This window comes from Ctenopharyngodon idella, chromosome 5 (genome assembly GCF_019924925.1).
Source record: "Ctenopharyngodon idella isolate HZGC_01 chromosome 5, HZGC01, whole genome shotgun sequence".
In the NCBI taxonomy this organism is placed as follows: Eukaryota; Metazoa; Chordata; class Actinopteri; order Cypriniformes; family Xenocyprididae; genus Ctenopharyngodon; species Ctenopharyngodon idella.
This window is the reverse complement of record NC_067224.1, coordinates 26,208,021-26,221,027: the sequence shown is the minus strand read 5'-3', so window position 1 is coordinate 26,221,027 and position 13,007 is coordinate 26,208,021. Positions and strand designations below refer to the sequence as shown.

Genomic DNA, 13,007 nt, shown 5'->3' with positions numbered 1-13,007 from the left:
TATATAGCGCTTTTTACAATGCAGATTTGCAGCTTTACAGTGATAACTGGTATATAATTTTGTCTGCACAGCAGCTCTTAAAAAATGGTGTCAATGCAGGCAGATGCAAAGCACTGCTGAAATGTCAAGTGTCCCCAACTAAGCAAGCCAAAGGCGACAGCGGCAAGGAACCCAAACTCCAACAGGTGACATCAGGTGGCAAATAGGTGTTAAAATGGAGAAAAAAACCTTGGGAGAAACCAGGCTTAGTCGGGGGGCCAGTTCTCCTCTGGCAAACAGTGCTTTGTTACGATTCAGGTAGCTATCATAAGTCTGATAGGATCGCAACATTCAAAGTATTTATTCCAGTTCAATCCAGTTGAGGATCGTATTCATCACGCCGGTATGGACGGTTTGTTGAGGAGCTGTGCCACTGGCTGTCGTGTCGATTAGGCCTTCACAGTGGATGATCTAGTTGACTCAATCTCTGCTAATACTTCAGGGCTGCGTTCTGGTCGTGTCAAGGCGTAGGTCCTCGATCTCACCTGGATACGGCCCAGATCCGGTTGACTAAGGTAAACCTCGGGATAAACAGAAAGACTTATATTAGCATAGATGCCATTCTTCTTCTGATGTAACGAGTACATCTGGTGTTATAGGAAGTGTTCCCGGTTCCGGCTGACCTAATTTATGCAGCCTAATAATCCTTTAACGGATTTGAAAATATAAATTGATAATGTGTTATGTGTATGCCAGGTTAAAAAGATGTGTTTTTAGTCTAGATTTAAACTGACAGAGTGTGTCTGCTTCCCGAACAATGCTAGGAAGATTGTTCCAGAGTTCAGGTGCCAGATAAGAGAAGGATCTACCGCCTGCAGTTGATTTTGATATTCTGGGTATTATCAGCTGGCCTGAATTCTGAGATCGCAATAGACATGAAGGACTATAATGCATTAAGAGCTCGCTCAGGTACTGGGGAGCTAAACCATTTAGTGCTTTGTAAGTAATTAGCAAGATTTTAAAATCTATACGATGTTTAACAGGAAGCCAATGCAGTGTTGACAGAACTGGGCTAATATGGTCATACTTCCTAGTTCTAGTAAGAACTCTAGCTGCTGCATTTTGTACGAGCTGTAGTTTGTTTATCAAGCAAGCGGAACAACCACCCAGTAGAGCGTTACAGTAATCTAGCCTTGAGGTCATGAACGCATGAACTAACTGTTCTGCATTTTTCATTGAGAGCATATGTTGTAGTTCAGATATATTTTTAAGATGGAAGAATGCGGTTTTGCAGATGCTAGAAACATGGCCTTCAAATGAAAGATTGGTATCAAAGAGCACACCCAGGTTCCTAACTGACAACGAAGACTTAACAGAGCAGCCATCAAGTGTTAGACAGTATTCTAGGTTATTACGTGAAGAAGTTTTTGGTCCAAAAATTAGAATCTCTGTTTTTTCTGAATTTAGTAGTAGGAAATTACTGGTCATCCATTTTTTTTATATCAGCTATGCATTCCATTAATTTTGTGAATTGGTAAGTTTCGTCAGGGCGTGAAGAAATATAGAGCTGAGTATCATCAGCGTAACGCCATGCTTCCTAATGATATCTCCCAAGGGTAGCATGTACAGAGTGAAAAGCAACGGTCCTAGTACTGAGCCTTGCTGTACTCCATATTGAACTTGTGATCGATATGACATCTCTTCGTTTACTACTACAAACTGATAACGGACAGATAAGTATGATTTGAACCATGACAATGCAATTCCACTAATGCCAACATAATTTTCGAGTCTATTTAAAAGAATATTGTGGTCGATAGTGTCAAATGCTGCACTAAGATCCAGTAACACTAATAGAGAGATACAACCACGATCTGATGATAAGAGCAAATCATTAGTAACTCTAATGAGAGCAGTCTCAATACTATGGTACGGTCTAAATCCTGACTGGAAATCCTCACAGATACTATTTCTTTCTAAAAAGGAACATAGTTGTGATGATACTGCCTTTTCTAGTATTTTTGACAGAAAAGTGAGATTTGAGATCGGTCTGTAATTGACTAATTCTCTAGGATCAAGTTGTGGTTTTTTAATAAGAGGTTTAATAATAGCCAGCTTAAAAGTTTTCGGTACGTATCCTAGTGATAAACAATATTAAGAAGAGGATCTATGACCTCTGGAAGTATCTCTTTCAATAGCTTAGTCGGTATAGGGTCTAACATACATGTTGTTGATTTTGATGATTTAACAAGTTTAGACAATTTTTCTTCTCCTAAAGCAGTGAATGAATTGAATTTTTCCTCAGGGACACTACAATGCACTGTCTGATGCGATACTGTAGTAGACGGTTGCATGGTTATAATTTTCTCTCTAATATTGTCAATCTTGCAAGTGAAGAAGTTCATTACTGCTGTGCTCTTTGGAAACATCAGAAGTTGAAGCTTTATTTCTTGTTAATTTAGCCACTGTATCAAATAAATACCTAGGGTTGTGCTTATTTTCTTCTAAAAGTTTTGAAAAATAGGCAGATCTAGCAGTTTTTAAGGCCTTTCTGTACTCAATCATTCTCTCTCTCCACGAAATGCAAAAAACTTCTAGTTTTGTTTTCTTCCAGCTGCGCTCCATTTTTCTGGCTGCTACCTTTAGGGCCCGAGTGTGCTCATTGTACCACGGCGTTGGATTAATTTCCTTAATCTTTTTTAAACGCAAAGGAGCAACTGAGTCTAATGTGCTGGAAAAGACAGAGGCAATCGTTTCTGTAGCAACATCGAGATCTTCTAAGCTGTCTGGTATGCTAAGGCGATGAAAAGTAGTATCTAAATACAGAGATAGTATATTAAAAGCACATTTTAGTTCATATTTCATGGTGTCTCAAAATAGTACAGTTGAGTACACTTAGATGTTCTTAAGATTATCTTAAGAAGTACTAAAGAAGAATTTTTAGTATATTAAGTACAAAATTAGTGCATGAAAATAGAGCACTTTAAGTACATTATAGAAATGTACTTTTTTTTCACCTGGGTCGTCCCACTTTCCAATTCAGGATTGATTCTCCCCATCACACTCGCTTGGGGAAATTATAAGCATCAACTCAAGACTCATCTCTTGATAGGAGTCTCCAGATCCCCTCTGACTCACTCACTACCCGCAACATTTTATTTATCTTGCCTTCGGACTATACCTTTCTCTGTTTTATCTTTTTGTGGACTTTCTCCTCTGGAGTTTTTTGCTTTAAGATCTTTAGAATTTTGAAATATTTGTTGGACTGGTTTCTTTACTTTAGAATTATTTTTTGCTGTTTTTTTTGCTCCAGCAGTGGATTTTTTTTTTTTTTGCTTGCTTGCTTGAACTTTTATTAAAATAAATTCTGCATCTCAACTTCTCCTAAGTGCATCTATTGGGCTCACCATCCTCCAGTGGCTTGAGGATTGAGAGTCTGACTCTCACACCAAGTTCAAGTCCCTGCTCTGACACTAATTTTCACTTGCACTGATATAGCAATATATTTTTTTCTTACTGTGTAAATGCATTTATGTAATTCATATTCTTCAATCTTCTAATTTTCAGCAGAAGATAGAAAATCTTGCTGATTCTCGTGAGAAGTGAAATCATTTCTCTGTTTTAAGGCCTGTGATTAGCTGTTTGTTACTGATGTCATACTTTAATGTGCATGCGCTTCATGAACTCAGGATCAAAGCTTTAGTCAAAAGAGTTGAGAGAAAGCTGATGATCAGTGTTAGATCATTCTTCTTCTTTTTTTTCTGTGGATATAGAACCAGGTCCAGATGATTACAGATTATCAGAGATATATTAATTCTAAACTAGATACCTGGTTCTTTAATCTTTTCATCACTTTCTTACCCTCTTACTTACAGTAAATGCCATAAACAGCCTACATTTGTATATGCAATTGTTTTTCTTGTGTTGGTAAAAAGAGACCTGTCAAAACCTTACTGAAAACCCTTAGTGTATACCCATCTAACAGACAATAATGAATAATGATGGAAACTACCTCTATTATAAATGAGAAATCAGCCTTTTATTCTCTCTTCACATTGTTATATTATGCTGACAGATCTCAGATATGAATCCTGAGGTGAATGAGGTGAACCGTAAAATGCTGAAGTTCTTGATAAAAATAGAGTTTCAGTTCATTTTCAGACATTGCTTGTGACATTCTCTTATGACTTTTTACCCTTCTTGCCTTTTTTTTTTTTCTCAGTCTTTCCGTAAATTACATAAGCATGGGCTCAGTTAAAAGGATGTGTTGCTTATGTAGTCAAAAAGAGATGTGTTTGCATACAGTGTGTTTCCAACAGATGTGAAATGCTGATGATCAAACTCACCCTGTGGCTAATCATTTGGTTAACAAGCTTTTGTCTTCCAACCAAGAGCTATGACTCGATAACTGTGTCTGGCCTTTGTATGTTACTGAGGGGGAAATGGCAGGATATTGTGAAGCAAATCAGTCAACTGTGTATGCAGTAAGAGGCGATTGTTCAGGCAGCTGTTACATTTAAGAGCTATCAGAAGTTGGACTGACATCAAGACTATTGCATTAAGGTAGGAAACTGACAGATAATTGACTGATGTTGTGGTTCTTTAAAACATAACTTAAACAACATATATAAAAATATTTTTTTTAACTTTAAATGAGAACAATGTCATTATTATGTCACTATATTGTGTCATATATATATATATATATATATATATATATATATAATAAAATATTCTATATTTTATTACTTGTATTAAGAAAATGATTACATTGTTTTTTTGTTTCGTTTTTTTCCTTGTCTTAAGTACCTAGAGGACAATGTTAAAAGTCTTTTTCTCTCATCAAATTAATCATTAAATTCCAATTCCGTAATTTCAAATCTTTGTTGATCCTGGATCAACTTTCCAACTAACCAGTCAGATTTAAGGGACAAGTCTGCAGTTTATGTCAAGTTTAGGCTTACAACCAGGGTTAGGTGCTTCTACATCAGTGTTATTCGCCTATCATTTCCCGCTGACTTTAGGGATAACTTATGGGTATGGCTAGGTTCAGGGGTAGAGATATGGTTAGAATTAAATTTTCTAACAAAATCAACAAAATATGTTGGCCCAACAACATGTCAAACTCGGCAAAATCAGGCTCCTCTTTGCTACGTTGATTCAAATTCAGGAATTGAACTGAAATATAAAAAAGCATATTTTTAATTCAGTTCTCAGTAGTGCACAACCCAGCTAAAATGGGGGAAAAAATGGTATTTAGTGAAGTTAACAGGACAGTAATTTTGGAGTTCTGTTAAACTATTTATACTAGATTTGAAGTGAAAGGGAAGTGAAAGAAGGAGGTGTCAGCAAACATCAAACATCAGTGCAACCGCTTCGCCATCTGCTTAATGACACAAGCTTAAGTTTAAACTCATAGTCATTCAAGAGGAACGTAGATTTTCATCTCATTCTTAAGATGGTTGATGTAGACATGGTGATTGTGCAAATGTCATGTGAGACTAAAGGACAACACGTCACTCTCATGTGGTTTATTTCTGTTTGTCCCTTACAAAAAATAAGTATACTTCAAGTTCATTTTATTAAGAATATTTAAGTAAAGTTCAAGTATATTTTTAAGTATACTTTCCCCCGGTTTCACAGACAAGGCTTAAGCTAGTCCTAGACTAAAATGCATGTTTGAGCTGTTTTAACTGAAAGCAACTTGTACTGACATATCTTAAAATATGCCAGTGACATTGTTTTGTCTCAAGATGCACACCAGCAATAGTGTACCTTTCTAAAAGCTACTTAAATATCCCAATTGAACTAAGATCTAATCCTGGCTTAGCTAAGCCCTTTATTGTGAAACCGGGCTGATCAGTGGCGTGCACAAGGGAGCCCCTGCCCCTTTGATCGCAAAAGTGAAAGTGCCCTTTGTGGTCGCATCACGGTCGCCCAAGGGAGAAACCCACAAAGCGCCAACTCAATCCAATCCAATTTTTTTATTTTCAGTTTTAGTTTAGTGAATGCAACTACTGCTTTAAAAAGCAATATTTTGTTTTTAGATTGTAGTGTCACAATGTTAGAATGTAGGCCTCATGTAATTTGACCTCCTTTTTTGCACATAATATAACATAGACTACATGGTCACATTCATGTTTGTTTTCATAGCCTTCAATACGAACATTGTTTGTAGGAAAATATTGGGCAGGATATGAAATACATTTTTTTTAATTAAATACAGATTTTATATTGCCCAGCCCTATGGCATGCTTTAAATACTGAATTTTCCATGTTTTAGATAAGCAGTAGTGATACATTACATCACATTATTTAACAATTAGCCCATTCTGCATCTCTAATTCTTTTTTTTTCTTTTTTTTCTTTCTTTGTGCCCCCCCCCAAAAAATTTAGCACCAGCCGCCACTGGTTGCTTGATTAACACTTTACATAAAAATAGCATGCATAAGAAATAATGGAGCTTCATGTTGACAGGAATACAAAGCGGCAAACAGGACATAAGCTAATGTGCGCATGTCATAAAGTCATTCCAATTGAGAGCGCCAGTGTTGTGCCAAATTTCGACTCCCTGCCAAATTATTTCCCCCCTCGTTGAAGTCGCTATCTGATTGCCTAATCCTAACCCCTCCTCCACACTTAATCCTAAACCTACCAATACTAGGGGGGTAATAATTTGGCAGGTGTAGGAATTCAGCACCACACCGGCACATGTAAACACCATATCGGATTAGATAACGTCTCATGTAAACAATCCACCGAATCTTTCAATCGGAATGATTTTAATCGGAATGACAAAAAAGTGTACGTGTAAACATGGCTAGTGAAAACATAGATAGCCGGAAAATTCAGTCAACCAAAATTCAGATTCATAATAAGGAACATATCTGTTTGCTTTATAAATCAGTATTTTCAAGCAATCTAAGACAGTTTGAAAAGCATGTGAAAAAAGTATTTAGCCTAATTGGCTACTCAAGAGTAAACATATGGGCTCAATAATTATACTTTTATCTTGATCAAAAGATTGAGTACAAGTATAGGCCAAATACACTAGCATAAGTCAAGTAGGGCCTATACTTAAAAGAATTACATAAAAAGTAGACTGAAAGTATAGCTTCTTATTTTTAGTTTAAACGAAGTATACTAATATAGCACACTTGAACACACTTCTTTTTTGTAAGAGGTGACCTCACATCGGACCGCTTAATGCGATTAAGTAATCACTGTAAATGCAGTGACTGTGGTAGAAATTGCTCTGTTGATCTGTCAATCTGTCTTTGGTGGCTGGTTGTATGTAAGCCATGTCACTTGTATGGCTGTGCAACAGTTGGCCTTATGAATTATTTGTGTAGCACAATTGCATCTCATTTTACAGCTCTATTATATGTGATCTCTCTGCTCTCACCTCCCATCAGCCCTCCCATTGTGCATCTCTAATGGAGCATGCAATCCCGTGCTCTGCTTCCATATCTGACCCATGACCTTAAAGGTTCCCCGCCTCTACTGTCTGGATCGGACTAACCTCATCATACCTTTCTGCTGCTCTTTCTCTCCCATCATTTTCTATTTTCCCACATTCTGTTTCTTTTATTCCCATTTTCCCCTTCCCTAAACCATTTTTCTTTCTTTCTAATCTCTCTCATTCCATTCATCCTGTATATCATTATTCCTGTTCTCTGTGCTTCAATCACATTGCTTCTACAATATCCATTATTCACTTTAATAACTGATATTTCTTCTTTTTCATTGCTCTCCCTGTCTCTTTCTCTCTTTTTCCTTGGGCATACGTTCTCTTCTTTCTCTCTCTCTCTCATCCACTCTCACTTTCTCCTCGCTTCATTCCCCCTTTTCTTATCTCACCTCCTCCTCTCTTCACTTGTTGCCTTTCTCATAAAGCAGCCCCCGACTTCTACATACACACAAACTCTTCCTTCTTTCTCTCCCCCCTCACCAGGATGCTTAATCTGCGTGCAGCACAGAACCAATTTACCCATGAAGTCCGAGAGCCAGGGCTGTGGGTCTGGAGGGTGGAGAAGATGAAGGCTGTGCTCCTTGACCCATCGCAGAGGGGAATCTTCTACAACGGAGATGCGTACATTGTGCTCAGCAACCGTGGAAAGGAAGGAAGTGACCTGCACATGTGGATGGGTATTCTATGAATGAAATGAATAAATGAAAATGCATCTGTAGTTTATATAAAGCATTGCTTTAACGTAGGGTGAAGGTTAAAAAAAAAAACTGCATTAATGAAATGTTACTGTAGTTTTACCATTTTTTTCTTATTGTTGGCTTCCCTCCTCTGATCAAGGTGAGAAGTCATCCCGGGATGAACAGGGTGCTTGTGCCATGCTCGCCACTCAACTGGACAGCTTCTTGGGAGGAGAGCCAGTACAACATCGACAGGTGCAAGGCTATGAGTCACCAGAGTTCATGGGACTCTTCCCTAAAGGAGTCAGCTACAAGGTGAGAGAAAAGGGACAGCAATAGGACAAAAAAAAAAAATCTTATACAAAGAAATTAATATTTTATTCAGCATGTATTAAATGGATCAAAAGTGTTACGGACATTTATGTTACATATAATTTCTGTTTCAAACATTGATAATAAGAAATGTTTCCTGAGCACCAAATCAGCATATTAGAATGATTTCTTAAGGATCATGTGACACTGAAGACTGGAGTAATAGTTGCTGAAAATTTGGCTTCGCCATCACAAGAATAAATACATTTTAAACAGTTATTTTAAATTGTAATAATATTTCACAATATTACTGTTGTTTCTGTGTTTTTAATCAAATAATTGCAGCCTTGGTGAGCGTAAGAGACTTCTTTCAAAAACATGAAAAAATCTTACCAACCATAAACTTTTGACCAGCAGTGTATGTCCAAATAATGCGGCACTATGGACTCACTGGTTTCTCCATCTGTCTCAGGAGGGTGGGGTGGAGTCTGGATTCAAGAGTGCCAGGTCTAGGACTGGCCCTGTTACACATCTGTACCAAGTCAAAGGAAAGAAAAACATCCGCGCAAGAGAGGTGGAGCTTAGCTGGGGGAGCTTCAACAAGGGCGACTGTTTCATACTGGACCTGGGACAAGTGAGTATGTAAATTATGCGTAGGTAAAAAAAAGTTTTTTTTTTTTTTTTTGTAATATCACTCATTGTGGTGCTAATATTTGTTATTTTAGTTGGCTAATCATGGCCAATCATGTAGTTGTAATTATCATGTGTGCTTATGCTCAGACTATAGTCGCATGGAGCGGTTCCAAAGCCAACATGTTTGAGCGACAGAAGGTTCGTGAGATAGCAATGCTGATCAGAGACACAGAGAGGAATGGCAAAGCTCACATCATTGATGTAACAGAGGGAGAGGAAACACTGGAGATGGTTCAGGTGACAAACACCTGCATTCCATTGAAGATGCTCTTTGAATCATTGTCAAATCATGTTGGACAATATGATCATCAGGTTTAAGCTCATGCAGCTCAAACTGCTGTCATTAAGGCAAAACAAAGGCCAAACAGGCTAATAAGAAATTCTAAAATTCATTTTAATTTAATTTAAAAACAACTTTTTATTCAAATTGTAGATAAAAATAATTAGATGAAAAATGTTGTTATCGACACCGTTGTCAAAACGACCCCCATTCATACAAATCCGTGAAAATGACTAAAAACGCTGTATTCTACTGGCAGGCCATTAGATGGCGATGAAACACTAGACTGAACATGTAACGCGCATGTGCATGACGTCGTCGTTTTCACAAATAAACGTTTTTGTCGTTTACACAGTGACTGTTTTTAAAAACTTGCACTTTGAAACCCGTTTTCAAAAGTTTGCGTTTTCAGACCACCAAAACCTCGTTGTCGTGTAAATGAACGGCCAAAACGCATAAAAAGTTTTACATTTTTAGTTGAAATCGGTGTCGTGTAAACGGCCCCTTAGTAATCCTGAAGACATAGATTAGCTTGTTCAGGTGTGTTTCATTAGGGTTGGAGCTAAACTCTGCAGGACAGCAGCTTTCCAGGACTGATGTTGCCTATCCCTGACATAGGGGATAACTAGGTGCAGGTGAACATAATCTGTAAACAGACAACCAAATGAGTGGCAGGACAATGGGAACAAAACAACTGACTAATGTTTCATAATTACTGTAAATAAAGGTCTCTATAGGTGCGTTTACACCATTTCGTAATTACCGCAATTACGTGATTTCAACTTGTAAAAAGCGTTCAAGTCCTTGTAGAGCTCTTAAGCTTGTATTTTTCTGAGAGCTAACATGTGACCGCTGTACCACCTGACTGCTGCAGATTCATTTCATTTAGGTGTTGATAGTATTGCCACATAATTCCCAGTCTGAGGACGTGAACAGCTCCGAATATAACGTCACGTGTTGTCATCTCAAGACTACAGTAATTACAACATGACGTGAACACAGCATATGCCTATGCTTTCAAATCGCTCTCACAGTACTTTAATGTAATACACCAATCGGTCTGCACAGCGCCGCTTCAAGTCGAACACACCTTAAATCTGCAGTGGTCAGGCGGTACAGCAGCCACATGGTACAATGCTGCGTCCACTTCGTATTTACCGGATTCTTGAGATGATAACACGTGACATTATATTCGGAGCTGTTCAAGTCCGTGGACTGGGAATTATGCATTTCTATGGTACCACTATCAACGCCTAAATGAATCTACAGCGGTCAGGTGGTATAGCGGCCACGTGGTACACCTGGGAGCTTTCAGAAAACTCCCAGCTTACAAGCTGTAATACAAGCTCTACTAGGAAGTGAACGCTTTTTACAAGCTAGAATCTCGTAACTACAGGAATTACGAGGTGGCCTGAACGCACCTCAACTCTCATAAAATTACACATTGTAATTAGAAGTTTACACATTGTAATTACAAGTTCTACAAGCACATGAAGGCTTTTTACAGTTCAGAATCGTTACCGTAATTAAGACATGGCGTGTGAACGCAATGTAAAATAATAATTATAATTAATTTTTTATTAAATTAGAAAAAAAATTAACACTATTAAATTATATTTCAATTACATATAATGTATTAGTAAATGCAATGGGTTTATTCATAAATGGATTAGAAATATTAACACCATCTCAAATTTAATTGAAAGGCACTTGGTCCAATCCCAGCTCTGAAAGACAGCTCAACAGAGGAAGACACTGAAGCAGATATCTCTAATTCTGCTTCCCTTTACAAGGTCAGTTCTCTCTGTCCTTTACAGTGTAATGTGCAGGTATCAAAATTACCTTTTTTTGTCAATCAAACTGTTCGTCTATCACTTAAAGTCACATTTTCCCAGTTGATGTTTGAAGACTAAGAGTCTTATAGGGGTAATAATAATTCATATCTCTAAATAATTCTCTCTCTCAGGTCTCTAACGCAACAGGCCAAATGACCTTAACAAAACTGTGTGAGAAAGGACCTTTCGCTCAAGAGCTGCTGCAGAAAGATGACTGCTTCATATTGGACAATGGATCTAATGGGAAGATCTACATTTGGAAAGGTGATTGCATGTATTTATTCATCTGCTTGTATAGCACAATCATAATTTTTAATCATTGCCTTACTTTATTGACACACAGGAAATGGAGCCAATTTCGATGAGAAGAGAGTTGCCTTGAAGGTGGCAGATGAGTTTATTACAGAAATGAACTATCCCAGAATGAGAACTCAGGTACAATAACTCGAAGCTCATTGTTTCATTTTCATTTCTGTGCAGAATTATGATCTCTTTTATTAGTCATCCACATTTCTTTATGACCTTAGGTGGAAATTCTCCCTCAGGGTCGTGAATCTGTCCTCTTCAAACAGTTCTTCAAGAGCTGGAGTTAAACACACCAACATATAGAATGTATGAAGAAACGTATACTCATTTTGTATAATCGCACAGCATACTAGCCATGAGTGGTGTAGCCTACCTGTTAAAACTCTTTGCTGTTAGCCAAAAGATTGCTTGTTTGATCCCAGGTATTGTGAAGGCTGGGACAGTTGTCATTTTTATTCAGTAACTGCCTATTTAAGAAATATAAATTTAAAAAATGTGAATTGTTGATCAATTTTCTGTCACATGCAGATGTTTTGCTTTAATATAAAACACCTGTATACAACACAAATGTTTGTTATTTAATAGAGTTCAAATACTTAAGCGATAACATGATGTCTGTTAACCTTTGTTATATATTGAGCCTCAAAATGGCCGATATCAAATACATACACAAAAAGACACCACACACAGTACTAATGCTTATGTAACCATGTGATACTACATGGTCTTTGGTGTGATCATCCTTTATCTTGGAGATACGCTCCATGATAAAGGATGAGCCTATATTTATATAAGGTTTGAACCTCCCCAACCAATCAAAATCAGTGTGAAGGACAAATGGCCTATGAAGGTGCAGAAAATAAACACTGAACAAATAAGCAACAATAAGGACTTAAGCAATAACAGTTTCACAATCACAAGCAAAATGAAGCCCCATTGACATTCTTAATGAATTGATAAACAGGTTTAAAAACAAGTCTACAAAATAGGAGCATTACAGACTCCTTAAAGAATCAATGAACACATTACACAATCTTATTTCTTAATGATTTTGGTATTATTTCTACTTTAGGACTAGCGGATCAGAGTAACAAACATTTTAATGCCTAAATCTACAGTTTATTGATTAAGAAATTAAGAGACACACTTTGAGTCATTCAAGAACTTATAGTACGAGGGTGGTTTCATTTCACGTATAATATTTTTATTATACAATTATCTTGAAATGACAACCATCTGGGTGTGGTGTGAAAAATGAGCAAGACATGATTCATTATGGCTGTTGCTGTGCCAGTTATTGTTTAATATTAAAATGCATATTCAGCATGTATTTATATGAGTTTTCTCTATTATTTCAAATGAAACTGCATCTTGCAATTGCTTTCAAGATGTGAACAATTTCACATGATTCATTTCTGGTCTTGGTTTAAATGGAATGTCACAGTAAGTTTAAA

At 37.2% G+C, this 13,007-nt stretch overlaps 1 protein-coding gene across 2 annotated transcripts; it reads left to right on the top strand.

Moving 5' to 3' along the window:
- The first annotated feature begins 4,272 nt into the window (after nt 1-4,272).
- capga (capping protein (actin filament), gelsolin-like a) lies at nt 4,273-12,053 on the top strand. Of its 2 annotated transcripts, XM_051893361.1 has the most exons (9): nt 4,273-4,542; nt 7,934-8,127; nt 8,288-8,442; nt 8,912-9,073; nt 9,220-9,369; nt 11,119-11,205; nt 11,379-11,511; nt 11,591-11,682; nt 11,775-12,053. In XM_051893361.1, the coding sequence occupies exons 2-9, from the start codon at nt 7,935-7,937 to the stop codon at nt 11,838-11,840; spliced, it is 1,038 nt and encodes a 345-aa protein (XP_051749321.1). In that variant the 5' UTR covers nt 4,273-4,542; nt 7,934; the 3' UTR covers nt 11,841-12,053. The 2 variants fall into 2 exon arrangements, with proteins under 2 accessions (XP_051749321.1, XP_051749322.1); XM_051893362.1 differs by lacking the exons at nt 4,273-4,542; nt 7,934-8,127 and having other exon boundaries at nt 8,301-8,442; nt 8,857-9,073.
- The last annotated feature ends 954 nt before the right edge of the window (nt 12,054-13,007 follow it).